General features: G+C 47.5%; 11 protein-coding genes across 11 annotated transcripts; 5 read left to right on the plus strand and 6 right to left on the minus strand.

Moving 5' to 3' along the window:
* Positions 1 to 130: 130 nt before the first annotated feature.
* BO88DRAFT_478935 (uncharacterized protein) lies at positions 131 to 465 on the minus strand (the record flags this gene model as incomplete). The annotated part of the gene is made up of 1 exon (XM_025712045.1): positions 131 to 465. The coding sequence occupies one exon, from the start codon at positions 463 to 465 to the stop codon at positions 142 to 144; it is 324 nt and encodes a 107-aa protein (XP_025564724.1). The 3' UTR covers positions 131 to 141.
* A 2,304-nt stretch (positions 466 to 2,769) lies between these two features.
* BO88DRAFT_478937 (sulfite reductase) lies at positions 2,770 to 3,861 on the minus strand (the record flags this gene model as incomplete). Its single annotated transcript, XM_025712046.1, has 1 exon — positions 2,770 to 3,861. One exon carries the CDS (start codon positions 3,859 to 3,861, stop codon positions 2,770 to 2,772), a length of 1,092 nt encoding a protein of 363 aa, XP_025564725.1.
* A 258-nt stretch (positions 3,862 to 4,119) lies between these two features.
* Positions 4,120 to 5,704, plus strand: BO88DRAFT_336249 (aspartate aminotransferase; the record flags this gene model as incomplete). Its single annotated transcript, XM_025702894.1, has 7 exons — positions 4,120 to 4,248; positions 4,302 to 4,343; positions 4,397 to 4,653; positions 4,705 to 4,850; positions 4,910 to 5,118; positions 5,172 to 5,254; positions 5,314 to 5,704. The coding sequence occupies 7 exons, from the start codon at positions 4,120 to 4,122 to the stop codon at positions 5,702 to 5,704; spliced, it is 1,257 nt and encodes a 418-aa protein (XP_025564726.1).
* Positions 5,705 to 6,229: 525 nt separating this feature from the next.
* On the minus strand, positions 6,230 to 8,170 carry BO88DRAFT_335759 (MFS transporter; the record flags this gene model as incomplete). The annotated part of the gene is made up of 8 exons (XM_025702869.1): positions 6,230 to 6,271; positions 6,326 to 6,596; positions 6,651 to 6,846; positions 6,896 to 6,937; positions 6,992 to 7,323; positions 7,376 to 7,395; positions 7,452 to 7,718; positions 7,784 to 8,170. The coding sequence occupies 8 exons, from the start codon at positions 8,168 to 8,170 to the stop codon at positions 6,230 to 6,232; spliced, it is 1,557 nt and encodes a 518-aa protein (XP_025564727.1).
* Positions 8,171 to 8,545: 375 nt separating this feature from the next.
* BO88DRAFT_403181 (L-threonylcarbamoyladenylate synthase) lies at positions 8,546 to 9,537 on the plus strand. Its single transcript, XM_025706305.1, has one exon. It carries the CDS (start codon positions 8,635 to 8,637, stop codon positions 9,397 to 9,399), a length of 765 nt encoding a protein of 254 aa, XP_025564728.1. The 5' UTR covers positions 8,546 to 8,634; the 3' UTR covers positions 9,400 to 9,537.
* A 71-nt stretch (positions 9,538 to 9,608) lies between these two features.
* Positions 9,609 to 10,940, minus strand: BO88DRAFT_361522 (Zn(II)2Cys6 transcription factor domain-containing protein; the record flags this gene model as incomplete). The annotated part of the gene is made up of 3 exons (XM_025703880.1): positions 9,609 to 10,111; positions 10,195 to 10,564; positions 10,686 to 10,940. 3 exons carry the CDS (start codon positions 10,938 to 10,940, stop codon positions 9,609 to 9,611), a joined length of 1,128 nt encoding a protein of 375 aa, XP_025564729.1.
* Positions 10,941 to 14,252: 3,312 nt separating this feature from the next.
* On the plus strand, positions 14,253 to 15,350 carry BO88DRAFT_336012 (arabinan endo-1,5-alpha-L-arabinosidase; the record flags this gene model as incomplete). The annotated part of the gene is made up of 3 exons (XM_025702879.1): positions 14,253 to 14,513; positions 14,587 to 15,066; positions 15,129 to 15,350. 3 exons carry the CDS (start codon positions 14,253 to 14,255, stop codon positions 15,348 to 15,350), a joined length of 963 nt encoding a protein of 320 aa, XP_025564730.1.
* A 490-nt stretch (positions 15,351 to 15,840) lies between these two features.
* Positions 15,841 to 16,895, plus strand: BO88DRAFT_336284 (uncharacterized protein; the record flags this gene model as incomplete). The annotated part of the gene is made up of 3 exons (XM_025702895.1): positions 15,841 to 16,274; positions 16,331 to 16,571; positions 16,650 to 16,895. 3 exons carry the CDS (start codon positions 15,841 to 15,843, stop codon positions 16,893 to 16,895), a joined length of 921 nt encoding a protein of 306 aa, XP_025564731.1.
* Positions 16,896 to 18,314: 1,419 nt separating this feature from the next.
* On the minus strand, positions 18,315 to 18,910 carry BO88DRAFT_335697 (MARVEL domain-containing protein; the record flags this gene model as incomplete). The annotated part of the gene is made up of 2 exons (XM_025702864.1): positions 18,315 to 18,748; positions 18,814 to 18,910. The coding sequence occupies 2 exons, from the start codon at positions 18,908 to 18,910 to the stop codon at positions 18,315 to 18,317; spliced, it is 531 nt and encodes a 176-aa protein (XP_025564732.1).
* An 806-nt stretch (positions 18,911 to 19,716) lies between these two features.
* On the minus strand, positions 19,717 to 21,417 carry BO88DRAFT_486349 (Zn(II)2Cys6 transcription factor domain-containing protein; the record flags this gene model as incomplete). Its single annotated transcript, XM_025712436.1, has 2 exons — positions 19,717 to 21,232; positions 21,290 to 21,417. 2 exons carry the CDS (start codon positions 21,415 to 21,417, stop codon positions 19,717 to 19,719), a joined length of 1,644 nt encoding a protein of 547 aa, XP_025564733.1.
* Positions 21,418 to 21,895: 478 nt separating this feature from the next.
* On the plus strand, positions 21,896 to 23,175 carry BO88DRAFT_442385 (uncharacterized protein; the record flags this gene model as incomplete). Its single annotated transcript, XM_025709951.1, has 3 exons — positions 21,896 to 22,564; positions 22,636 to 22,810; positions 22,907 to 23,175. The coding sequence occupies exons 1-3, from the start codon at positions 21,956 to 21,958 to the stop codon at positions 23,173 to 23,175; spliced, it is 1,053 nt and encodes a 350-aa protein (XP_025564734.1). The 5' UTR covers positions 21,896 to 21,955.
* Between the last annotated feature and the right edge of the window lie 810 nt (positions 23,176 to 23,985).

Genomic DNA, 23,985 nt, shown 5'->3' on the forward strand with positions numbered 1-23,985 from the left:
TTTTTTTAGACTGTCTTTCTAATTTTTTGTTTTAAACTCCTAAAAAGTTAAAATTTACCCATAAATATTTTTAAGGCTTTTTCTAAATCTTTATTCTAAAGCCCTCTTCCTGGTAGAGGCCTCCATAAGGATCCAGTATAGTCATATTATTAAGTGAATTGTCTCGATGACCTGAGAGGATTTTGTGGAGAATCTCTGGAAGGGGCTCTGGGAAGTTGTAAAACTTAAACTCTTTAGAGGTAAGACGTCGTTGACAGCGGCAGCGACGGAAGCCATACCTTGGAACGCCTTCACAGCAGCAGTGTTAATAGCAGAGCCACTGGGAGGCCCCCGGAACGCATTTTGGAGCTTGTTTAAGTCAATAAGGGCGGTGGCCTTACTCCGATAAGAGACGAGCCAGTCGACAGCCGAGACCCAGGAGTCCAAGGTTTGTTTCGCGAAAGCGACATCATCAGACCACTCCATGTAAGAAAGAAAAATGTATCAGACCCAAAATATGGTGGTCTGGAAGCAAATGCGCGACTTCCTACATCGCAAATGCCACTGAATCAGTATCTGGGGAGTAGCCAAGGGATGGAGTTATTAGCAGCTGTTCAGTTGGGAGCTGGTAGGTCAAGAGTTGCTGGAAGGTGTCGCGAACATGGTCGGCGCGACCAGTTCACTCCCACAATGCAGCTCGTGTGCGCAGAGTCACCAAGCCAGACAAGACGATCCCGCTTAGCACCATCCACACAGGTAGGGAAATAGTTGGCATGAGTTCCAGGCTCAGGCAGGACCATAGCGGGGTTTATCACAGCTATCTAGCCACCCGTGCTGCATAACTTCCAAAGTATATATGTATACGCAGTATGCATTATTGGAACATAACATGCTACTTCAATTCCCAGTTCGCGCTTGCTGACAGGACATTGGTGTAGTCCATGACCAAGCTATAGAAAGCAAGGAGCCGCACAGAGCATTTATATAACACCTAAGACCATATGAAAAGATTCAGTATCTGAATAACACATACTACTCTAGGTTCTTGCAACAACAATTGCATTAGGTGATTATCCTTTATAGTAAGAGGCATAGGCACTAATGACAGCCGCCCTTGCAGTCACTGCATGTTTCATGGGTGACACAAGCGTATGCAAATCCCGTCATGCTCTCACCAATGTCTGAACACTGGAATTTTCTTAGCATATATACTTCTATCTTGTCTCAAATTCGGTACAGCCGCTACATAGAATCACGTATTGATATGCGCTAAATTCGTCAAGCTTAGGTCATGAGTTAATACAACGCTCTTTCAATTGAAGTGACATTGCAGGTTAATTACTTGGTGCCATTTTTGCTGCGAGTAGTTCGGGCATTTAGCATTGCTGATAACAGCTATTGTACATTGATGGCGAATCCTCTGCTTCACGATATGACCCTCTGATTCATAGTCTGGACCAAAGACGAGTGTCAGGTCCCGTATGCGCTGGTAATGAGCCAGTGGCTGCCGAACAGAAGATTTCTACCATTGGTGTGGGGCATGAATGCGGTATGACTGAAGTATAAGTCAAACTAGAAAGAATGCAATCGTTGCTTCGGTCTGGCGCGTTCAATCCGGAATGCGGCTACTGAAAGTATGGCTCTCCATAATAAATCTCTCTGTGATTCCACAACATGAACTGGAGCGACCCAAGGTTGTTGATAGAAGTAGTACACTGAGGTTGCATTTGATGTCCTAACTTGGTCAGCGGCCCCAGATACAGCAAGCCCCGCGAAATGACAGCGGCGGTAGCGGACACTCCAGATCCACACCGATCCCTTCATTCCTCATCCGGATTAATTGAATTACCCATTGTCTGAAGCACAATATGACGCGAAACTGTCTCGCTTCCATTCCTTAATACCGTTGCGTTTACAGTTCACTCCAACAAATGCTTGTTCCAGTATGAATATTAAACCTTGGCCGCTGCCGCTGTCTCGTGCCCCGGGTCGTAGGTCTGGCGCACGCGGTAGACCTTGACCTACGCCACGCAAGAGTTGACGGACACATCAGTCAGACAAGGGAATCCTGAAGGAACATAGTTGCTAAAAAAAGTCAAAAACATACAACAGAAGGGATTCGCTGGTGGTCACCCACCCAACTACTAACCTCCCGGCGTGTGGCTTAAGTACGGCTGAGCGGACGGGAAGCCCTGTTTTCCACACCCTGTGGTCGTATGTGCTTGTTCACAGCTCAACTAGAATGATATCGCCTGTAAGGAACAAATAGTGAATTACTTGTTTATCCTCGGGGTTACAACCTTAGGAAAGTAATGAGTATATGTGAGCACGTATTGGTGTGAGGCATAGTATACTAAGTCCCTCCATACAGGCTGATCATCATCTTTCGCATAAGTGGTCCTTGATTACCAAAAGAGGAGTTTGTGTTAGCCCTAGGCGGAAAGTAGGAACATGAATATATACTTGACGATACATCGATGGGTGCATTCTTGAAACCATCGGCTCTAGTAATGGAGGCAGTCCCATCACGGCAGTAACCCCACGTGTGCATGGCGTTTCAAGGGAGCAATTGACAGGAAATTGTTCTCTTGGCAACCTCTGTCCTGTTCATACTCGTCAGTAACACCATTGCAGCTGAACCACACGTTCGCCTGCATGAGACATTGAGACTTATGCCCACAGTGATTATGAGCAACCTCCCAAAGGCTCATTGGTGATGAAAATGGCCAATTACGCACTTGAAACAGTGCTTCTCAGCTACTGCTCTTTTTCATGCGATACGACGTTCCCCTAGGGGACATCAGATTCTACCCAGATCTGAATAGTTGGAACATGGTTCCGCCTTCCGGTTAGTGGCTGCTGTGCACCAGATTTATCCGTGGCCCTTGCTTGAATGTGATGTCTCCCGGTTCGGTGAACTTCCACTCGAAAGGAGAATAGCTGCCACTCAAACTGCTTCCGCGGTGACACAATTGCCTCATCCCAACTGTCCCCATCGAGGCTGATTTCAACCTTCACAATCTCGTCTGCCCCCCATGCGCGCCCCCAGCCCTCAACGTACCCGAGACTAACAATCACTTCGTCCGGACGAGGGCGGACGAACATCGAATTTGGCTCAACCTTCCAAACGGGCCTTTTCCGGACGCCTTCGGAGTCCGTTGGATCAAGCTCATTATAAAAGACAGTAGTAAATGGCCCTTTCGCTCTTGTTGCCTGCACTGATAATCGACACAACCACTTGGTGGAATTCGTCCCAAACCATCCTGGAACAACTAACCTCACTGATCCACCGCGCTCCTTGGTCAACGGTTGGCCATTCATTTCGTAAGCAACAAGAACTTCGCATGATAAAGCTTTGCTGATGGGTAAGTCCTTTTGGTACCTGTCGGCTGAGACGCCGGCAAATTCACCCGAGTCCAGCCCATCGGACCAAACATAAAGTCCTCGCTCAAGATCTGGCCGAGCAATGGAGAGCAGATAATGCAGCGGGACGCCCGTCCATTTGACATTGCCAATGCGCCAGACATTCTTTGTGGGAGGATTTATGGGGCTGCCGTAGCATTCATGGAAAGAGGTGACTGTCTCGGTCGGCATTTTTCGCAATTGCTCGAGATTAACGGAAAAAGGGCGCTCAACAAGTCCGTCTACGATGAGCTTCCAGCGCCCGGTATCCACGACGGCGGCTCCCATGTGAATCGTCTGGAATAACTTTGATTCTGGTGTCAGGTCCCCATTAAGTTCGTGGGGTGCAGGGGGATGCCGTATGAAGAAGCCTTTGGGGTGAATGTTGGTGACAGACACGCGCTCCGAGTCGAGGATGAGCCCCCTGCGGTCAATGAAGTCGACAGCAGGTAAATCGTCATCGGCCATCACATCATACATTTTCAGGGAACAGAAACATGCTGTTCTAGAAAAAGAGAAGATATGATCAAGTTTAAGGGAGAACAATGTCGATGATCTTCCCGCTTCACCCGCAATAGCCGCAACCATATGCAGATGCGCCTTCCCGGAACATGCCCCACGTGGCGTCATGTGAAGAACTTACGTCCTATATTCAGTTGGGGCTTTGTACCATCGTATGTCTTTTATTTGCATCTTTCCCTAGGACTTTATGTTGCATAGGACCTACCATAACCTACCATGGAAATTACTTCAGCAAGAGGTAGGGCACTCGCAGCGCAGAAACCGGCCTTCCTGGACGTTCTGGGTGATCTATGGGATGCGCAGTCCAATCCTGAAGGTATAGTCAATCTAGGTCTGGCCGAGAATGTAGGAAGAAAATGCGCGGACTTCTTTATGGTCTCAAGACTAATATTGCTCAGACCCTCATGCATGCAGAGATGATGGAATTTGTCAACAGCAATGTAATGATTATCTCCACTTGTTCTTTTTCAATACCTCATACTAACGGTCCCAGGCCCAATTTGACACACACGTATTAACATACGGGGATGGGTTTAGTGGCTCACATTGGCTTAAAAATGCCATCTGCCAATTCTTGAACCGTTATTTCAGCCCCCAAACTGCACTATATCCGTGCGACATTGCCATCACGTCAGGTGTCAGCAATGCACTCGAGTGCTGTGCTTGGGCTTTAGCCGATGCTGGTGACTACATTCTCGTTGGACGCCCCTACTTCAACGCTTTCAAGACCATATTTGGAACCCGACCACAGTAAGGAAAATTATCTCAATTCCTTCGTGGTTCAATCCCTGACTGGTACAGGATCGAATTACTTGAAGTCGCCTTCGGCACAACCGACCCATTCAGCATCACCGCTATCAACAAGTACGAGCGGACTTATGCAGAGGCGAAAAGGAAAGGCCTCCAAGTCAGGGCTTTACTGCTGTGCTCGCCACACAATCCTCTTGGTAGGTTCCAGTCTAATCCAACTGAAAGAGGAGTTGCAATTCATTGAACCACTTCCAAGGACGCTGCTACTCCGACGATGCCTTGAGGGAGTACATGAAGTTTTGTTCCAGAAACGGACTTCATTTGATCAGCGACGAGATCTACGCGCAGTCTGTTTGGGAAAATCCGCGTTTTCCTGATGCGCCCACCTTCAAGTCGATATTATCATTCAATATAGAGGAGTTCATGGATCCAAGAATGGTGCATGTTGTTTGGGGGTTAAGCAAAGTTTGACACCTCTTCAGTGATCCCTGTGAGCAACAGTGTCTAATAGTGAACAGGATTATGGTTCAACGGGCTTGCGAATCGGATGCCTAATCAGCAAATACAACAGGAAGCTGCTAGACGCAGTAGAAGGCATATCGTAGGGAAATCACAATATGCCTACTATTGGGACAAATGCTAACCGTTCTCTTTATCTAGTCTTTATAATTTCCCGTCCAGCGTTGCAGACCGTATCGCCTCATCATTACTTACAGATGACAGATTCTTGGAGGAATACAACTCAACTAACAGGAGTCGGCTAGCAGAAAGCTATCAATTTGCGACAAGGTTCCTCCAGGCCCATAATATTCCCTACGTGGAGTGCAATGCTGCAATTTTTATATGGTTGAACCTGGGGGCTCTGATGAAAAGCCGAACAGCCACTGATCAGGACATTCTTGCTAGGCTTAGACAAGAAAAGGTATACATCGCGCCGGGAAATATTTATGCTGCAGAAGAACCAGGGTGGTTTCGCATGGTGTTTGCGCATCCTCCACACGTCTTGGAAGAAGGTCTAAGTAGGATGATTCGCGCTGTCCGGGCGGATTGACATGAGCGGGTGTGGGAAAGACAGTTTTTTATTTGAAAGGGCTTTGCACATAGACTCTTAACCAGCTAGCTATAAAATCTGTCTCACGGAAGACTACTCACGAAATGAAGAAGCGGGAGATATTTTGTCAGATAAGATCGATTATATTTAGGCAACCGTCAGCTATGATTTATGAACTGTCCGGATTTTGCCATATCTCATACAATGATTGTGGTGTTAACATCAATTTTAACACATATTATAACATCATATGAAAGTAAACACGAATATTTATATTACAAAGGTATAGCACCAAAAACAATGAATATAACAACCAGAGAAAGTGGAAAACAAAGATTATATAAGTGTGAAGCCGTTTGGCCAAGCCATGGTCGCTGTACCTAGGCTACGGGCCAAAAGGGTCTCGAGGAACATAGCGGAGGCAGATGACCAGAGAAATATTTCTACTCCTGGTCTCAATACGAGCAAAAGGTCATCTGCCCACTTTGCAGCAGCCCGTAGAAAGGTTCCGATCCCCAGGAATACCTAGTTGGCGTACTTGCTCCACGAGCGTAAACGCTTTCCATACTATCGAAGAGTTAGCTAAATCTGCATATTTTCCGTAGCCATAAAGCATCTTACCCGCTCCAGAATAAAAGGTAATGGAAGCATCGCAACGGAAATGAAACCCAACGTGCTCGACGACCATCCAATACCGAGCGACTTCAGCATCTGCGGAGCAGCCAAAGGTAAAGCACCACCGAATGAGCTTCGAAAGAAGGTATTTCCAGCAAACACACTTGCTATATATCTTGGATAGGACTCTCCGAGGTAATTTAGTATAGACTGGAATGTGAGATAAAAGCCTGGTGCAAAGAAAGCAGTCCCAATGATAGGAACGATCCAATGTACGCTAAACCTATGTTAATGCTGTCTTGTGCATATCAAACGGCATTCATGCGCTTACCTCTCTCGAGATGTCCAGGCAAATATGAAGAGGCAGATTGGAATGCACACTGCTCCGATCTGACCGGGGACTAGGCGAGCTTCGGGTTCGACAATGATGTCCGAATTTGCGACCCGTGGCTGGTATGAGAAGTATAGCCATAGGACGTATACAATGACGGAAAGTGCGGCACCGACTAGGATACCGAAGAATGCAACTATAAACTAGGTCAGACTAGATCAAAGGGAGTTTGGTTAGCGACTTACGGCCTTGTTGAATATTATTAAAATGGTAGATTCCATCGAACACTATGACTAGTGAGCAATTGCCAGAGAAGTAAGTTTCGATTTGGATTGACTCACCGAATGGGAAGAACTCAAACCATAGGTACAGTATGCCATAGATGAGCATTGTATGCATGTTGACAAATAGGATCACGGGGTCCGTGCAAGAGAGTTTGAAGTCATCCACTGTTTGTCTAGCAATGCGCACGGCAAGAGATGCGCCTGGTGTATCTAATTCGGCTTGACTTTGATATGCAGGGTCTCCCGTTTGTCTGCGGAGTCTTTGTGCCCGGCGTAGAAGGATATTGGTGCTCAATGTCTCGGGCAATAAGAAGAATATGAACACTGTCGTAAAGGCTGTGACACCTGAGAGAAGCCACAGAGTCGCAGTCCATGTTTGCCAGCGCTCTCTATATTGTCCATTAGCATCGATATTGCCGGATTGGAGGGATCAACGCTTACATTACCAGAGTCCCGAGTATCTATAGTCACCTAATTAGCTCATATACACCAAGTAGCTCGACGGAAAATGACATACCGGCCCTAGAATCGGCCCGCAGACTCCACTGACCGCGTACAGGGCAATCGCATACGGGCACTGGTTAGGCTTGAAGACCTCCATCAGTGTAGCGCCTCCCACACTAATAGGTGCACTCCCGACTAGACCCCCAAAAAAGCGCAGGACTAGTATGGTTTGCAGGTTCTTGGCCAGGGCAGTCCCAATATTAAACAGGCAAAATGCAAAAGAGCCGAGAACATATACCGGAGTGCGTCCAATCGAGGGTAAATTGGACAGAGGAGAAAGCTGGAAGCATTCCGTCATTAGCAAACAAGATAAACATCATAGGTGAATGTAAAAAGTTGACGCACAATGAGAGGCCCAATGCCATATGCTATAACGAAAAGGGAGAGTCCCAATGTTCCTTCGGCAGTTGTCGCACCTAAATCCTTCTCGATTAAGGGAATACTCGGCGTGAAGATTGCTGATGCCGCGTAGAAACTGAAGTTCAATAACATCACATCGATCATGGCAACTGTCTTTGCCAACATTGGCCAATTCCTGGGAATGTCTGGATCATCGGGTCCGCTAAAATCCACAAGGATAAGGTCAAGAGCATCTGGAGATGTAGGCGACGGACTCTCGCTCGTTGTCACTTCACTTTTCGAATTTGCATGGTCTGGGGCCCGAAAAAGGTTGCCATTGGAGAGGTAGTTGAGAATTCGGCCGAATGCACTTTCTCGCAACAAGACTTCCATGCTGGAGGACACAGCACTCATGTAAAAGTTGGTATGTAGTATGCTATAAGTTCAGCTGTGAAATATAAAGAAAGTTGTTTTATAGAAACGAGCGACAGATAGAAAGCAATCTCTACATGCTCTATAGACCATCCATTGAAGTTTTATATATGGATGAGGAACCTACTGCAACTCCGAGGGCAAAGTAATCTATCATCGGAATTCCGAGTGTAGATGAAATTAACTTTGTTTCCTGAAGGGATCTCTTCCGTGGTACAACTCCGAACGGCATTGCTCCGACTAGCCGCGGTATTCCGCGTCATAATGACAGGATCGCATCTACTCGTATCGCTTGATATATTATCTTAATCCCTACTTCTAGAGTCTGTGGCCACACTTTTATGCCTCGGGGGTACGTTCTTTTCATCCTGCGACACCGGTCCTGTATCTAAGCTCCAACACACCAGTACTACAATCTTTCGTACATGGCTCCTCGGTTCATACCCAAGAAGGGCACTGCGCCTAATGTCCCTCGCGATGCTAAGCAGACCTACGATACTTTAAAAAGCGGTGGAGTCGTTATCATACCCACGGATGTCGGCTACGCGCTCTTGACGAGTACGCAGGCTGGAGTCCAGCGTATATTTTCAGCCAAGGATCGCCGAGAGGGTCACAACATCGGCATAATCGGGACATACAAGCAACATCGAGAGATTCACATGCTTTCGGAAGCCAAGTTCGAGATGACACGGGTTTTGACAGAAGATATGGCGATGATAGTTGGTATCATTGCTAAATACGATACCAAAAACCTTCACCCGCGTTTGGCAGCTCTCGATCCGGCGACGCTATCGCAAGTCACAAAGGGCGATACGGTCAGCATAGCAGTTCCTGAAGGTCCATTTCTGCGAGAGCTCGGTCGCCTTTGTGATGATGACCCGACAGGTATGTTGACCTTCGGGACTTCAGCCAACTTGTCAGGCCAAGGACAGAGATTTCGGGTTGAGGATATTGAGCCCAAGGTGATCGATGCGGTAGACTTGGTGGTGGATTATGGTCTACAGAAATGGCAAGTGTACAAGCGCGGTGGCATGAATTTCGATGCGGAGAATATGAAGGTGCTGCGGAAAGGAGCCGGATATGAAGTCTTTCGTGACCGGATGTTGAGATGGTTCCCTCGTTTGTTGGAGGAAGCCGGTGTGACTATGGAGGAGGATCCAGAGTATCAAGCCAGAGACCCGAATGCTTGAGTATGTCAGCTTTTCTCGAATTGACCTTGCAAAAGCGTCGCATGCTTGGTGCTTTAGTCTAGGAGAGTCATCGCGTCGAATGTATATCCATAACTCTCTATACACAGTGAATCGCAAAACCTACACTATACATCGGACAATATAGAAGAAATGAGCGCACAAGGAATTTAACTAGCATGCAATTCACAACTGGAGTCGCAAATCATTGATTAGGAACCATGGATATGGGCACAAACACTATACATCATCATGCCGAACTCATCAACTGTTTGAACCCAGCGTTCGATCCTTCTCCTCCGTTCCGGCTCCTCCTTCTCCGGAGATGGCCATAATTCAGATATTTCCAAGCTTCCATCTTGCCAATCTAGTAGGTATCTATCGTACTCCTTATTCCATGTTTCTCGGTCTGCCGCTTCCCATAGTGTCTTATTACCCGGTGCATATACGCCTCTCAGCTCCTCTGCGACGAAATTAGGTAGCATACGGTCCGCGTTATAGATGTTGCTAAAGAGATAGAGAGTGAATATTGCACGGCGTTTTGTGGCTGCGACAATCCAGGATTCCCATGTTGGTCTGGTCCGTGCTAACTCGGCATCACAAAAGAGGCCATTTCGAGCGGTCTGAGATGCCATATCCATGAGGGTTATCATGATTGTGTCTGTGAAACCACCTTGAGGGCCAAAGTAGATCAAAATTGAATAGATGAGGTAGGCTTGAAAGCTAGAGAGGAGCTCGTAGTCATGTTGATTTGGACTCTTTAATCCTATTACCACCTTTGCTTCATAACATGTGCACTAAGGGATATGCATACCTCACTAGCGAGCCGTTCCATTTCCCGTGCGACCGTATTCATGACTATCTCCTCACTCCCCGGGACTGCCTGTTCCCACATACGTACCAGGCTGTAGCAATTCGCGAGTGCTCGAGGCGTCTTATTCTCCGTGACCTGAACATGGTGAATGATAGGAGGCGGTCGTCCGTCTCTCAACATATATCGTGGATATGTCTTCAGAATCCGTGCAAGAAATTGCAAGGTATAAGGATGGCAGACTTTCGGAGTTTCACTACGCCCGTGCGCAGGCAGGAAAAACGGCCTAAGCCACCGGTCGCGAATATCCTCTGCAATAGAGCTAGGGGTCAAATTGATCGCTTCGAAGTTCAGTCCCTTTTTCTTTCGACGTTGCTTCGACGGGAGGCTCCTGAGCCTGCTGGGTTGGCGGGTCCCATATGATATTGTTGGCAGAAGGACTGGGAGTATATGACAAAGATGGTGGCGTCTGCAACACTCTTGAAGTGAATTCTGGGACTGAAGGAGAAGTTACACTTTGGCTCTCTAACGAACCGGCTTCTCCACTATGTCCTTCTTGTAGGCGAGAGAAATTTCGCTGCCCCAAAGCCAGAGTCGTAGTACCATAATCGCAGTTTCGGCCGGTCACCCTGCATCGAGAGCATGCGGGTCGATCTAGAGTGCACCGTACCTTGGACTTAATGCAGTTACTACATGCTTTTCTTCGAGGGGGGCGACTCTGGCTTTTAGCCATTCTTTATCTGATTTTGATGTAATTCGCACTGTGAGATCTGCGGAGAAGGATATCTTGAAGATAATGAACGAAGTGTAGAAATCATCAGTCATTGCAGAGCAAATTCGATGATCGCCTTTTCCGACCGCAACCCTCGGGTCATCTTAGTAATACACTGCGGAAATGTACCACGGCAGAGGATTGGTCAGAATACGAAGCTAAGTTGACCACCCTGCTCGGAATTCCGACAGTAGGCCACTTTTCTCTCGGAGTTCCGGCAGGTAGTGGCTCCTTTTCGATGTTGTCTACGAATAATCCTGTATGGGGTGGAAGAAAGAACCAAATCACGAGATTCATAATCTATATCATCTCCATGTTCTTCGGCTCTTGGCAAAACACTGAATACAGCATCATACGACCTAGGCAGGGCAAAATGTTTGCAAGAGTCCTGCTCAGATATGGAACACAAAGATAGAATTCAAAGCCGAGAATTGTCACCACATAATGTCGCTCTTGTCTTCGCTTTCCTTGTGTATATTCCTGCATTCAAAGGACTCCTGATCTTTTTGACGGTGTCCGAGGCATACACGGGGTATACTGAGACGGGAGTAATCGATGCCAATGACTTCTTGGTCATCAGAGAAGGACTTCTGGTTGACGAAAGATCGCAGCAGCATGAAGTAATCAATTATTATTGCTGAAGATAGGGGCTGTTCCGTCCGCCGACCAAGCATAATTGACACATTATCCGGCTAAGATGTTACTCAGTAAGGCTCCAGCCTCTCTCCTTCGACAACATCCTCATAAGAAAACAACTTACGGGCAGCAAACCTTAAAATTCCCCACGAGCATGTCCGGGCTTCTCTGGCCTTGGGATGCCGCGAGGTAACGGATCATGCCGACGACATCAGAAGCTTTGCTACTGTGACATATACCCGCGCTTCCAACGAGCTTTGCCGAGAACGAAGTCATTGCATTGGTTCAGATACATCTTCTGACGTTAATAACATATGAAAAAAGAAACTGGTGTAAGTACTGAAGAGTCAGATGGACAGGGAGGCAGACGATGACAGATCAGGGGTATTGATACCCCCCAGAATAATTCAGTTTAATATCGTGCATTCATGGAAATAAACGCATGCTGGTTTTTTAAGTAAGGTCAGCGTGCTAGTCCGAAGTCGTCCCAGTTGATCACGGCTTCCTGTAATTGGTAGGACAAGTAAACTAATATTGGCAATCACACTTTTTGACAATCCAACCTAAAACCCAAGTGCGGTATGTGTCTTAGAACAGGCTAAACTATTCTTAACGCATCACTAAATTCGATAAATCGGGCAGGGCAGCGTGATAGCACAAATGTATGCTCTTATTTACTCCATGCCGTCGCCAGACTTACCTAAAACAGCACCAGTAGATGGCTCGAGCCTAGATATCACGCCAGGCTACTTGATTTGTAGTCAGTGGATAAAGATCTTTGTTGTAGACCGGTCTAGCGAAGCACGCGAAGGATTTACTCGGCAGTTGTGACGTTTCCATAGACACCCCCTAATCCACAAAGAAGGATTAGCCAGCGGAACTTTCCGCCTACTTTCCTATCTTTCCTACTGCCTATCTCCTTCAACCTATCTTATAGGTCCACCGTGCGAGTAGCTCCTCAAAGATTAATCGGGTCCGTAGGGGACTTAAACCGGGGTGTCCGAAGTATACCCGGATAAATTAGGTAGCTTGGCAGGGCCCGAAGCTTATCGGTGGAAGGTGGAGCTCCGAGTGAGAAGTGGATATGCACTCCGTATCCGTACCTATCTTCAACGGATTAGTGTTTCGGGTTGAAAGTTCTGACCAGTGGCTACATCTTGGCCGGTACCCTTTTGGGAAAGCTGTGCGCACTGTAAGTCCGAGGCCCACTGATAAAACCCTTGATGTTTGCGATCGTCTCATAGCTGACAGTGATTGCCTATAATTGGCCGGTCCTAACTTGGACCCTGGCGCCGAACTTGTTTGACTAGTTTAGTTTAGGTCGTTTGCATTTATGACCATGTCTATGACCCTCTGCTCTGCTGATTCTTGTCTTTTGACTTCTTTGTACTGATTTGTGGCGCTACGTACACACACAGGCCTGTCGCATTCTGGCATCGCTCGTAGAGTAGTGAACATCGGACCTTTTCAATCAAGAAGCGGCATCCCAGTGAGCACCGCGAGATCAGCTTCTTCTATCTCCTGAAGACCGGTTATGTGGCAGCAGCACCAGTAGCACCGCTGGTTTTGATCTGAGACATCCTCGGATCGAATTGGTCTTAGCGGGTGACTTAGTTCCTACTTCCGGCTCCTACGCGGTGCCCACTTACGATTGTGGCGCTTCAGGGACATGAAGTGTTCTACTACGTTGCAACGCCTGCCACCAATGAATGCTTACGGAAAGAAACACCCCCCACTATGACCAGCCCTATTGTATGTCTGTCGGCTGTTCAACTGCCGGAGGAGAATGAGCCTGATCAGGTCCTTCAAAGGTACAAAGGGATATTAATCTACAATCTCATGGCTCAGAGCGCACTTCTATATTTGAAACTCACTTTCGCAGGCACAACAGTAGGCAGCAGAGTTCTATCCACCGTATTGATTAGCTATTTTGGCATACTCTGAGATTTGTGGTGATGTAGGCAATCCCACCGTCCAATGCACGGTTGAATAAACTATAGCGGGAAGGAAGACATAATGCCGGCACTCTCTGATCGAGGTGAGTATTTAAAGGATCTCGAAGCCTGAAGGGTTTCGCATTCTCAATTGTGCCAAACGCGAAAGTAAGCTGAAGCGATGGGCTATCGCGACTGTATAGAAACATATTAGATTTAATTGGCCCCCTATTCCTGTATGTACAACTGCAACCAAAGAAAATTTGGATATGACTTGGCATGCGACTGAAGACATTCGAGGCCATCTTAAGCTTTGTATCTTTCCTAGCGACCATGCGGTGGTGGATTTCTTGGTCCCTGGTCGTGCCTGTTCCTCCATCTTTTGAGACTGCGAAACCAAGGATGGTGCTCCATAGCCCTGTAAGCTCTCGATGATTGGTTTGCACCGGCATCCTAGGCAATTTGGTTAATGTTCCCAAAGTAACATGAAATCAACCAGGGTACAGTTGCTTTGAACGTACTCCACCTTCCTGTCTGCGGGTGATACAGGGTGCTTGGGGGACATGGATGTTCAGGAGAGATATTTCACCTAGAAACCCCTTTCCTCGTGCCCAGCTGAGAACCATAGGCTTATTTATTTATTTGGGGACGACCCTCACTGCTTTCCTAAGTACTACATCACCTTCTGCCTCCATCTCAAGCTATGTTTTTGAATCTTGCAGCCCTCGCCATCCTCCCCGGCTTGGCCTATGCCTACGCCAACCCTGAGCCGTGCTCGGGTCTATGTGTCATTAGTGACCCTGGTATTATGCGCCGCGTATCCGATGGCAAATACTTCCGCTTTTCCACTGGTGGTGAGATCACGTATGCCACCTCGGACTCACTGAACGGCCCCTGGGAAGGGGTTGGATCTGTTGTCCCTGCTGGTTCAAAGATCAACCTCGCTGGAAACACAGACCTGTGGGTGAGTTGCGGAGTCCAGGCTGTACGCTACACTACTGTTCGCCTCATATTGCTAATACTCTGCGCCAATACAGGCACCCGATGTTCATTATATCGAACAAACCTACTACGTATTCTATGCGGTCTCCACGTTCGGCACCCAAAATTCTGCCATCGGCCTCGCCACCTCCCCTACCATGGAGCTCAACACCTGGACTGATCACGGATCGATCGGCGTTTCTTCTCACAGTGGCAAGCTCTACAATGCCATTGATCCCAACCTCATCAAAGCTGATGGAGCTTTCTACATGAACTTTGGCTCTTTCTACGACGACCTTTACCAAGTCCCGATGAACGCAGCGGGAACCAAGACTGCTGGCAGCTCTGCATACAACCTTGCCTTCAACTCCACGGGAAATCAGGCCGAAGAAGGAGCATACATGTACCAGCATGGTAACTATTACTATCTTTTCTTCTCATCGGGTACATGCTGCGGCCTTGATACCAATCGCCCGGCCCCCGGCGAGGAGTATAAGATTATGGTTTGTCGCAGCACCAAGGCTACTGGTGGATTTGTAAGTTACTCCAGATAAGGGTTCTGGTGGTTTGTTCTCTAAAGCTGATTTAAAACAAATAGGTCGATAAAGATGGCAATGATTGCCAGGCTAACGGCGGCACTCCCGTTTTGGAAAGTCACGATAATGTCTATGCACCTGGTGGCCAGGGTGTCTTTGATGATCCTGAATACGGACCGATCCTTTACTACCATTACCTCAACACTGACATCGGCTATGCTGATGGCGACAAGCAGTTTGGCTGGAATGTCATTAACTGGTCTGGTGGATGGCCTTCTGTCTAAGCTTCTGCTGTTGCTCTTGAAATGCAATCTGGTGTGAACTGGCTATTTCCACATAGCGGTGGCTGTTTGCCAGGATAAAACTTTCGGTTCTTGTACATGTGTTATTATTAGTGCTCCATATTTGAATTACATGTTTAATTGAATTTTGGTTAAACATTTTTGTTTCGACCGTTTATATGCCAGATCCCGTCTCATAAAGAACTTGCTTGACGTTCCAATAAACTACGAAGGCTTCGAATCAGAAAATTCCCTTAGTTGGCTTATCACCACCATTCAATTTCATGGTCACCCTATGATGTAATTTTGTGAGTGTCGCAAAATAGACTATCAGAATCATTGTTATGTTCCGCTGATGACAGAAACTTGACGTTTTGATTTCACCTTCCAACTCCGTTTCCCTTTCGTCTCTTCTTAAAACATTGCATTCTCGATACATCTATCTAACGAATTGGGTGTCACATCGTGGGAACCAGCAGAAGAACTCGCCATCATGAACGACGACAAGGTAGATGAAGCTCTGAAAACCTTGCATCAGATCTGCTATCTTCTCTGGAACGCCAATACTGGCATTATTCCAGCTGAAGAGCTCGCCCGTCTGCCGCTGTCACTTGTAACACTTGATCATCAGTCTGTTGTTCCCGGGGTGAACGTGCAATACTTTATTCCGTGGAGCGAGAAAGAGCTACAGCATTACGAAAGAAATCTTACGCCCGAGGAGGGGAATGAAAGAATCTCATGTGAGGATCGTATCCTCAAAAACGGATGTCGGATGGGATACACTTTGTCCAGGCCATGGGGGAGCGGTGGGGAATGGGCGGAAACAATGTGTTCACGATTTGTTACGGAAGTGGACATTGCACCCCGAAAAGGCACTGAGAACGATGAGCTGCCCTTGAAAGCGCTAACTGGGTGGAGACATTCCACGTAAGTATATCTCACGGGTTCATTCTTTGGATCTGACTCATGGTTTCATTGAATAGGGCAATCCCTGATGACCCCCCGATTCCACAGCCATGGTTCATACAGAGGGAATGTTACGAATGGGGCCCATGTTGTTACTGGACATTGCGCGGCAATGAACACCCACATGTCAAGGCCTCGATGTTTCATGGTGTTGATGGTGAAGACGGGATGATTTTAAGGGAAGAGGTCATGGTTATCATCCTTGTGATGATCAGTCGACTGCTGGATGAAAAGTTCGAAAAGCATGCTGTCGTCCCTGTATGCTACCCTCTTCTCCTCTTGAAAGCTTTACCAAGCTCCTGTAGTTGCTAATCCGCCTTGCCTCTCAAATTTCAGGTTATGCTGTTCTCATTCCTACGAAACCATCAGGGTCATATTCTCTTCGCTCATTGCCTGGAGAATAAACTCGTTGTCGAGATGTCGCCTCTATATCCTTTCAATGTCGGAGAAGAGGGATGGGATGAATTTTTGACTCTGTTTACGCGCTATCAGGTAGCTAGACCTTCGTTATTGGATACAACCAATTTTCCAGCGGGAAATGATAATGAAGATCTAGGATGGTTGTTACTTGATAGTATGTAGTGGTGCAGTCGCTTCTATTGCCACATGGTCTTCATGAGTCCCCATCGCTATTACTATTTCGATTAAGAGAATAAGATAAATCTATGAATTGTCTCCACTACCACTTAGGAGGTTTAGGATGTTGGCCACACGGACGACATTACTAACATGTCTTCCAGATAGTTGAGCTGGGCTACCTTACGAATTAGTAAGTTCGCCGAAATTTTTGTCCTCAAATGTAGGTTCCCCATGCTCCAGTAACTGTTATTCGACGAGTCAACTCACAACGCTTATTCTAGATTGTCGATCGTGGGGTACATAATCCTTTTATGTATGGAGATACCGACGACTATGCGACCCACCTAGTTGAGGAATTTTTCTTTCAAACTCTACCGATATTGTTAGCTTCGGTTCAATGGTCTACTGGGATCGCTTTTGTGAATTAGATATGTGGTGCAAGTGGATGGAGAAACATACCTTCTATCAAGCGTTGGATTGTTCCTGATCTCCGGGGAGACTCCACATATATAAATCGGCATAACTTCAGCGGTATGAACCCTTGGACACTGTCACAGCAAAGACAATGTTCGAATCTGTACCTGGCACGAGTACTAATCGTGACTATGCTTGTCAAGATACAAGGCAGAGATTCTGCGAAAGAAATACGCTCAGTAGCACCACACTAAGTCTGTTGAACAACGACGATGCAAATCATCATTTAGCAAGTTGGTTTCCTTTTCAAAAGAAGAGAATGCGCTATATCAGTCTAGTCTAACAAGTGATGAGCACATACGACCACAGGGTGTGGAAAACAGGGCTTCCCGTCCGCTCAGCCGTACTTAAGCCACACGCCGGGAGGTTAGTAGTTGGGTGGGTGACCACCAGCGAATCCCTTCTGTTGTATGTTTTTATTAATAATTTTTTGGTACTCTTTCCTTGCTTTTTTTGCAAGTAATAATAAACTTTCTTAGAAATTTCTAATCGCACTAAGTGAATGAAAAATGATGTGCATTGTGGACGGTGTGATGACGAGTAAAAGGACGCTGGTCATAAATAGGGATTCAAATTTCACCAAATTGAGGTCTTGGTGATCATTATAATGATACATTATGAGAATAACGTATTCCTACTTCGCTACTGCCTCCGGGAAGTCGGGTCCTAGCTTAATGGTTTGGCTATGTAACAGACTGGCGCATAAGGAGATTGCAGAGCTCGTCCCTCATTGACCAACCGGATATTGCTGGCTTATGCCTATGCACTAGGCTCCCGATATTCCTGTTCGCCCAGACTGAAGAAACTGTGTATATGCTCTAGCATAATCTCTATTTATTCAAAGACCTCTCAACCGACGCGATACTCAAAACCAAGGAAGTATGCTTTTGGGCAGGTGTGTTGAAATCCATAGTTGTGTTGCTCACAGGGATTTCATCATCCCGTGCCTCAAACAGGTGTCGTGGTTTCGATCATCGGTGTCTTCTGCCGGCGAGTGCTGTTAAAGACAAGTTTGATGGTCGGAATCGTCGTAATCATGAAGAGCAGCCATTCTAATGCGCCGAATACTATTGCAACCTTGAGCAACACACAGTCATTCTCTTCCGCCGGACACGGATTACTCCCCACATTAACAGCCACGGCAATGAAACCCGCAAGCCATGAGAGAAGAGCCACAATCTCAACAATGACAGAAATAGAGCCAATCACTGCATGCTCTGCGAAGCTGATTCCCGCAGTGAAGAAGAGAAAGATAACGCCCAGAAATGTCCACCCAGCACAAAACATCAAGAAGCCCCACTCGTCAGGGACGCCGGCGTAAGCGTAGAAGTTGCCGTATACGAAGTGTACGTAGTCAGTGTGGCCGCGATAGACGTGGATAGCTATATGATGGTAGTCAGAATAAATGAATGTCTTGATGGAGTGGGATGCATTGGTGGGTTCATACCGTAGCCGTCTGTCCCCATGACGATGATGGCGAAGATGAGCTGCAGCGCTCGCAGGGTAACGTCGACCGTTCTATTCGCTGCTATGTTTAAGGCCATTTTCGTGGCCATGATATGCAACGTTCTGTGATTGAGACTAGAGCGGTGATTGGGGACGTCGAGTTAATGAAAAACTGAGGAACACGGCGTAGACGAAGAAATAGAGATCGTAGACTCAAGGAGCGGGATGCGGTCCTCTTAATAACCTGCCACGGCAGTCAGCCAGCCAGTAATCTAGACTTAGAATCATTTTGGTGCCTGAAGCGATCTAAATTGTTTGACTATACTGCTAAAAGCCATCCCAGTTTCTCTCCTGCCTTTTTTATGTCATCTTCATGCGTCCTGTAACGATATTGACGGAAATGAGGGCGCTGCGGCGGGGCCAAGCCGAGTCAAAAATGCGACCATACTTGACTAAGGACTAGAGGAAGTGTAAGGAAGCCTAGGCTACCGACTACTATAGCACACGGACCAATAATCGTCAATAAACTGTCAAAAGACCGAGATCATCTCCACTTATGCATCCCTTGAGTCTTTACTTAATCCGGTTTAGCAGCAACAAACACCGAGCTGAGCTCCACCAGCACTTCAACGGCGAATGGAAGGCCTCAGACTCTTAAGACTCCCGGGAGATGCTAGGTAAAAGACCCAACCTCGTTGATACATTGCCCATGTACACGTAATGCCATTAAATCACCACCTGATTTAAACTAGATGGTATGTGATTCTGAGTATATACTGCTATGGGTCCGGCACAGGACTAGGAAAGGATTAGGGATGCGAGCAGCTTAGCGAGAGTTCGATGGGCCTCTCCATACACATACAGAGATTAGCGGCTTCTGTGCACAATTGAGCCGACAAATATCTTATATTTCGATAGTTTCTGACCAGTACATCCAACCATCCTGGCAGGAATAATCAGTACGTCCCCACCCTTGCATGAGAGGGGGGTTAGGCCGCTGGAAAATAACTTCTACGACGCGGCGGCTGTCTCCCAAGGAGTTTGGAGACACCGAGTAACCGTACACTCTCTGTCCTTCGACAATGTCGCAGGCAGCCAGAGGAGCGCTGGGAGAAGAAGGAACACTGGACGACGTCTCTAGGGCGGCCAGTCGAGCACCGATGGCCGCCAGTATTCGTCCATCGGCAGGACCCTCGCGGCTTTGTTCATTAAGTAATGCGGTCGCCAAAGCACGCAGTGACGGATTTCTGCACTTGATGCTAACGATGAAAAGAGGGCTAACAATTCCTGGACGCGTTGAGAAGCGTTTGAAAGCGCTGGGTTTGGTCCGCCGCTTCAGCCGCGCCGACGCGGCAGCATCACTTATTATGCTTTGGAATTGGTCATGATGTTCATCGTACGCTGTCTCGTACGGGCTGTGAGCACACAAGACGAAAATTAACGCTGATGTTAGCTGTGTCCGAGTCGCATAAATCTCTGCCAGCATGTCCAAATCTCTCGGCTTCGGCGTCGCAGACGAACATCGGGCTTGCAGTGTCGTGGCGAGCGCTGCAAGGCAATCAAGAACGAAACGACACTCGGCCGCCGCATCAGATTGAGCCTTACACATGGTGGGATCATGCTCCTTCCAGTTTGAATACGTGTATCGCAGATGTGAAGCCTCCTCAATGAACTGATAAGATCGATAAAGACAGTGCATTGCGGCGTCAATCGCAAGCTCTGGTTCACAAAACTCATCGTCTCCAGTCGGTACTCTAGGAAAGTCCAGGTACATATATTGCGGTGTCTGGGACAAACCGTAGCTGCCAATCAGGAGGTTTATCTTTACTAGTGCATCTTTGATTGTACTGAGGATTTCGGCAGATGAAACTTGCCAGCCATGCTGTTCGGCCTGGGTCAGGATCTGTACGGCCCCAAGGAAATGAGTGAACGCATTTTGCTCGTGTTGGCTTAGGATCTCCACGTAGGCTAGGACCATGGATGCCAGAGCCAGGGACTCTGCACCGACACTCCCATTTTTAAAATCAGATCGCAGCCTTGCTAGAGCTGAGCCATAATATTTCCAGGTGGAGTATGGCCGATGGCCGATCAAGTTTATCTGCGATGATTCATACGCCGCCCCGAAAGCGACCGCGGCGGCCTTGACACATTCGACCTGACTCGATAGCTGGAGAAATACACGCTCCCAAGCACTACCTTCTCGCTGATGGCAGTCTCTGCTGTCTAGAAACAACACGTGAGCTGCAAGATAACTCAACCTCTCCGCATGGCTGTCCACTGTAACCCCGCATTTTAGAGCAGGCTGCAAAGCTGATGACAATGATGACTTGGCTTCATGATTGTAACCGCCGCACACTCGACCAGCTTGGAGGCATCGCCGACACAGGGGCTTTTCCTCGTCGCACTTGACCCGACGTGCCCTGCATCTTAGTCAGTCGACTTTGTGCCATGATGGCAAGCTGAAGACCATCCCATACTTGCAAGTCACGCAGCCTTGTTTTGACTGCGAAATAACGACGCGAACCCGCTTTGATGACGGAGCGGATGAGTTATCGCCGGATCGCGGAGCTGTAGAGAGGCGATTATTATTCGAGAGCCCCTCCATGATTGCCGCAAAGCTGACGTTGACCAATGTAAAAAAGATAGAGTATTGATCCATCAGCCGTGACTGGGTTTAGTGCATCCCCGGACCGAAATAACTCCGGATCCAACCCAACCCTTAGTGCTTACTTGACAAGCAACTTTCGTCTTCTAAAAGACTCTCTGACATGTCTCGGAGTTATTTAGAGGAAGTCACCGCTGCCAACGAAGCTTGGCTGAATATCAACTAAATTACTTTTAGGCATTTGAGGTGTCAATTTCAAGTTGACATCATGTGAAACCTGTGACAGCATATCCCGCTGGCTAAAATGTTGGTGATCAACCTGGGGGTGGGTCCCTTGTCAACTGCTTAAGCCGTTCTAGAGCCAACCTTATTTTCCCGGATAGTCCAAAGGGTTGCATTGGATCATCCCTTCCTTTGTCTCCCTCCCCATCCCTTGAATCCTGCTCTTCCGATTCTCCCTTCAAATTCATTCCTTCTCCCCCACTACTAATGTCTTCTGCATCACTGCGGCCCTTTAGGCCATCTTGCGAATCCGCAAATGACTAATCTATCGCGTCTTCGTCACCTAAGCCTTGGTAGATCATCTTTACACCCAACGGGCTTATTATTCTGTATATTCAGTGTTCTTTACCTCCTCTCAATTAGCTATTATCGTTCAACAAGCTATCGCGATCCTACATCCTTTTTCGACCCAAATCGTGCCTACGAGCAGCGCTACTCCGCCCACCGAATCCACGAAGCGAAGTCTTTTCTCAGCAGGGCTAGCGATTTTCCCTCCCGCGCAAAGCCACTCAGTAACGATCAGGCTACGATTTGCGTAGGGATAGTAACGGTTCGCCGAAGAAGAGAACAGTATGTAGGGTTGACAATCGCCTCCCTTCTGGAGGGTCTTACCGAATCGGAACGAGACACTATATTCCTTGATCTGCTCATTGCACATACTGATCCCTCTACCCATCCGATCTTCTCGGAGAAGTGGGTAGAAGTCCTACCCGACCGCGTCCTTCTGTACCCGAAAGAGGATGACCTCGATTACGAGCAAATCCGCGAATGGGAGGAGGGAGGATGGTATCGCAACAAGACCATCTACGACTTTACGCATTTGATGAAGGATTGCTATGATACTGGTGCAGATTATGTCGCTATGGTTGAAGATGATACCCTGGCTGCCAAGGGCTGGCTTTCTTCTACGCTACACGCCCTTGAAACGATTCGCAGCGCAGCATAGCAGGGCAAGACTGGGTCTATCTTCGCCTCTTCTATGTTGATGACCTGCTTGGTTGGAACTCGGAGGAGTGGCCGAGATATCTTGCATTGTCTTTTGTTGTCTGGGCAGCCGCAACGGGGTTCGTGGTGTTCATAAAGAGAAGGTTTTTCAAAACAGCATCCGCGAGTGCGATCTGGATAATATCCCTTCTTTTTATTCCAGCATTCATCGGACTCCACTTCATCGCAGGACGGCAGACAATGTAGCCCATTCGTCCCGGAGTCCATGAGATGAACAAATATGGATGCTGTTCACAGGGCCTGATCTTTCCGCGTTCGATAGTGCCGCGGTTTCTGGAACATACCGACCTGACAACCGACTGGTTGGTTGATATGATGGTCGAGAAGATTGCAGACAAAGAGGAATGGAATCGTTATGTGGTAGTGCCACCAGTCCTCCAACATATCGGTGCGACAAGTTCGAAAGGTTATGGATTTGACAAGTCGGCAAAGACAATCTGGAATTTCAGATACGAAGAGTATCCCTATTGATAGGCAGTTCACCGACTGGGTTTTATTTGCCCGTTATATATTTCTACTGCTGTATAGTATCTAATATAGCGAATAGCGATTAGATCCTGATAAATAATCGCTCTATCATCTTTGATAGGCCCAATTGAATGATTTTAGCCCGGTATAATCGCACTTTAGTAGTAGCATTATAATCGCCAAACTGGGGTGTCTGAGCTAGGTTCAGTTACTATTTTCGCCGCATAGATACAATATGTTAGACTGTTTGTAATGGCCCCTTTCTACTATTAAGCCAGCTTGGGCCAGACCAGTATGGAAGTCCTCTATCCTCGCAGCCATGATAAAAATGTGAAGTTATTCCCAAATCCAACCGAACAATCGAAACGCCCGTTGCCAGTTCCTTGTAGATGCCTCGAGGGTGAACCACGCGAGAGCGATCCCCCGTGGAACCCACTTCTTCTATCCATCGCGCGTTCTTGCTCCCGCGTTCTTCCTGCGATCCCTCCTAAGCCTCATTCCCTGCGTCCACATGAGCCCACAAGTGTGTCTGCTCGCTCCTGTCCCTGTCCAGTCGAAGACTTCAGTGGCTTTCGATAATATTGCTAGCCCGATATCACATTGGGCTGTGTCCAACATATTGCAACTGATTAGCATCCACGACGCTGTCACCGTTCTCGGCCTCTTTGGATCCCATGTTTACATCAGTATCACTGGTCGCAGTCGCGACTGAAACTACAGGCTCTGACTCAGGAAAGGGAGATTCGGTGGGTTGTGCACAATCAACGCCACTTGTTCTGCCGGAGTGGCTCGGGCACGTGTATGTTCAGAGGC

Source organism: Aspergillus vadensis (genome assembly GCF_003184925.1).
Source record: "Aspergillus vadensis CBS 113365 unplaced genomic scaffold BO88scaffold_6, whole genome shotgun sequence".
NCBI classification, from domain to species: Eukaryota; Fungi; Ascomycota; class Eurotiomycetes; order Eurotiales; family Aspergillaceae; genus Aspergillus; species Aspergillus vadensis.

Coding starts and splice junctions, on each gene's coding strand:
- BO88DRAFT_403181 (XM_025706305.1), top strand. CDS start 8,635: ATGGCTCCTCGGTTCATACCCAAGAAGGGCACTGCGCCTAATGTCCCT.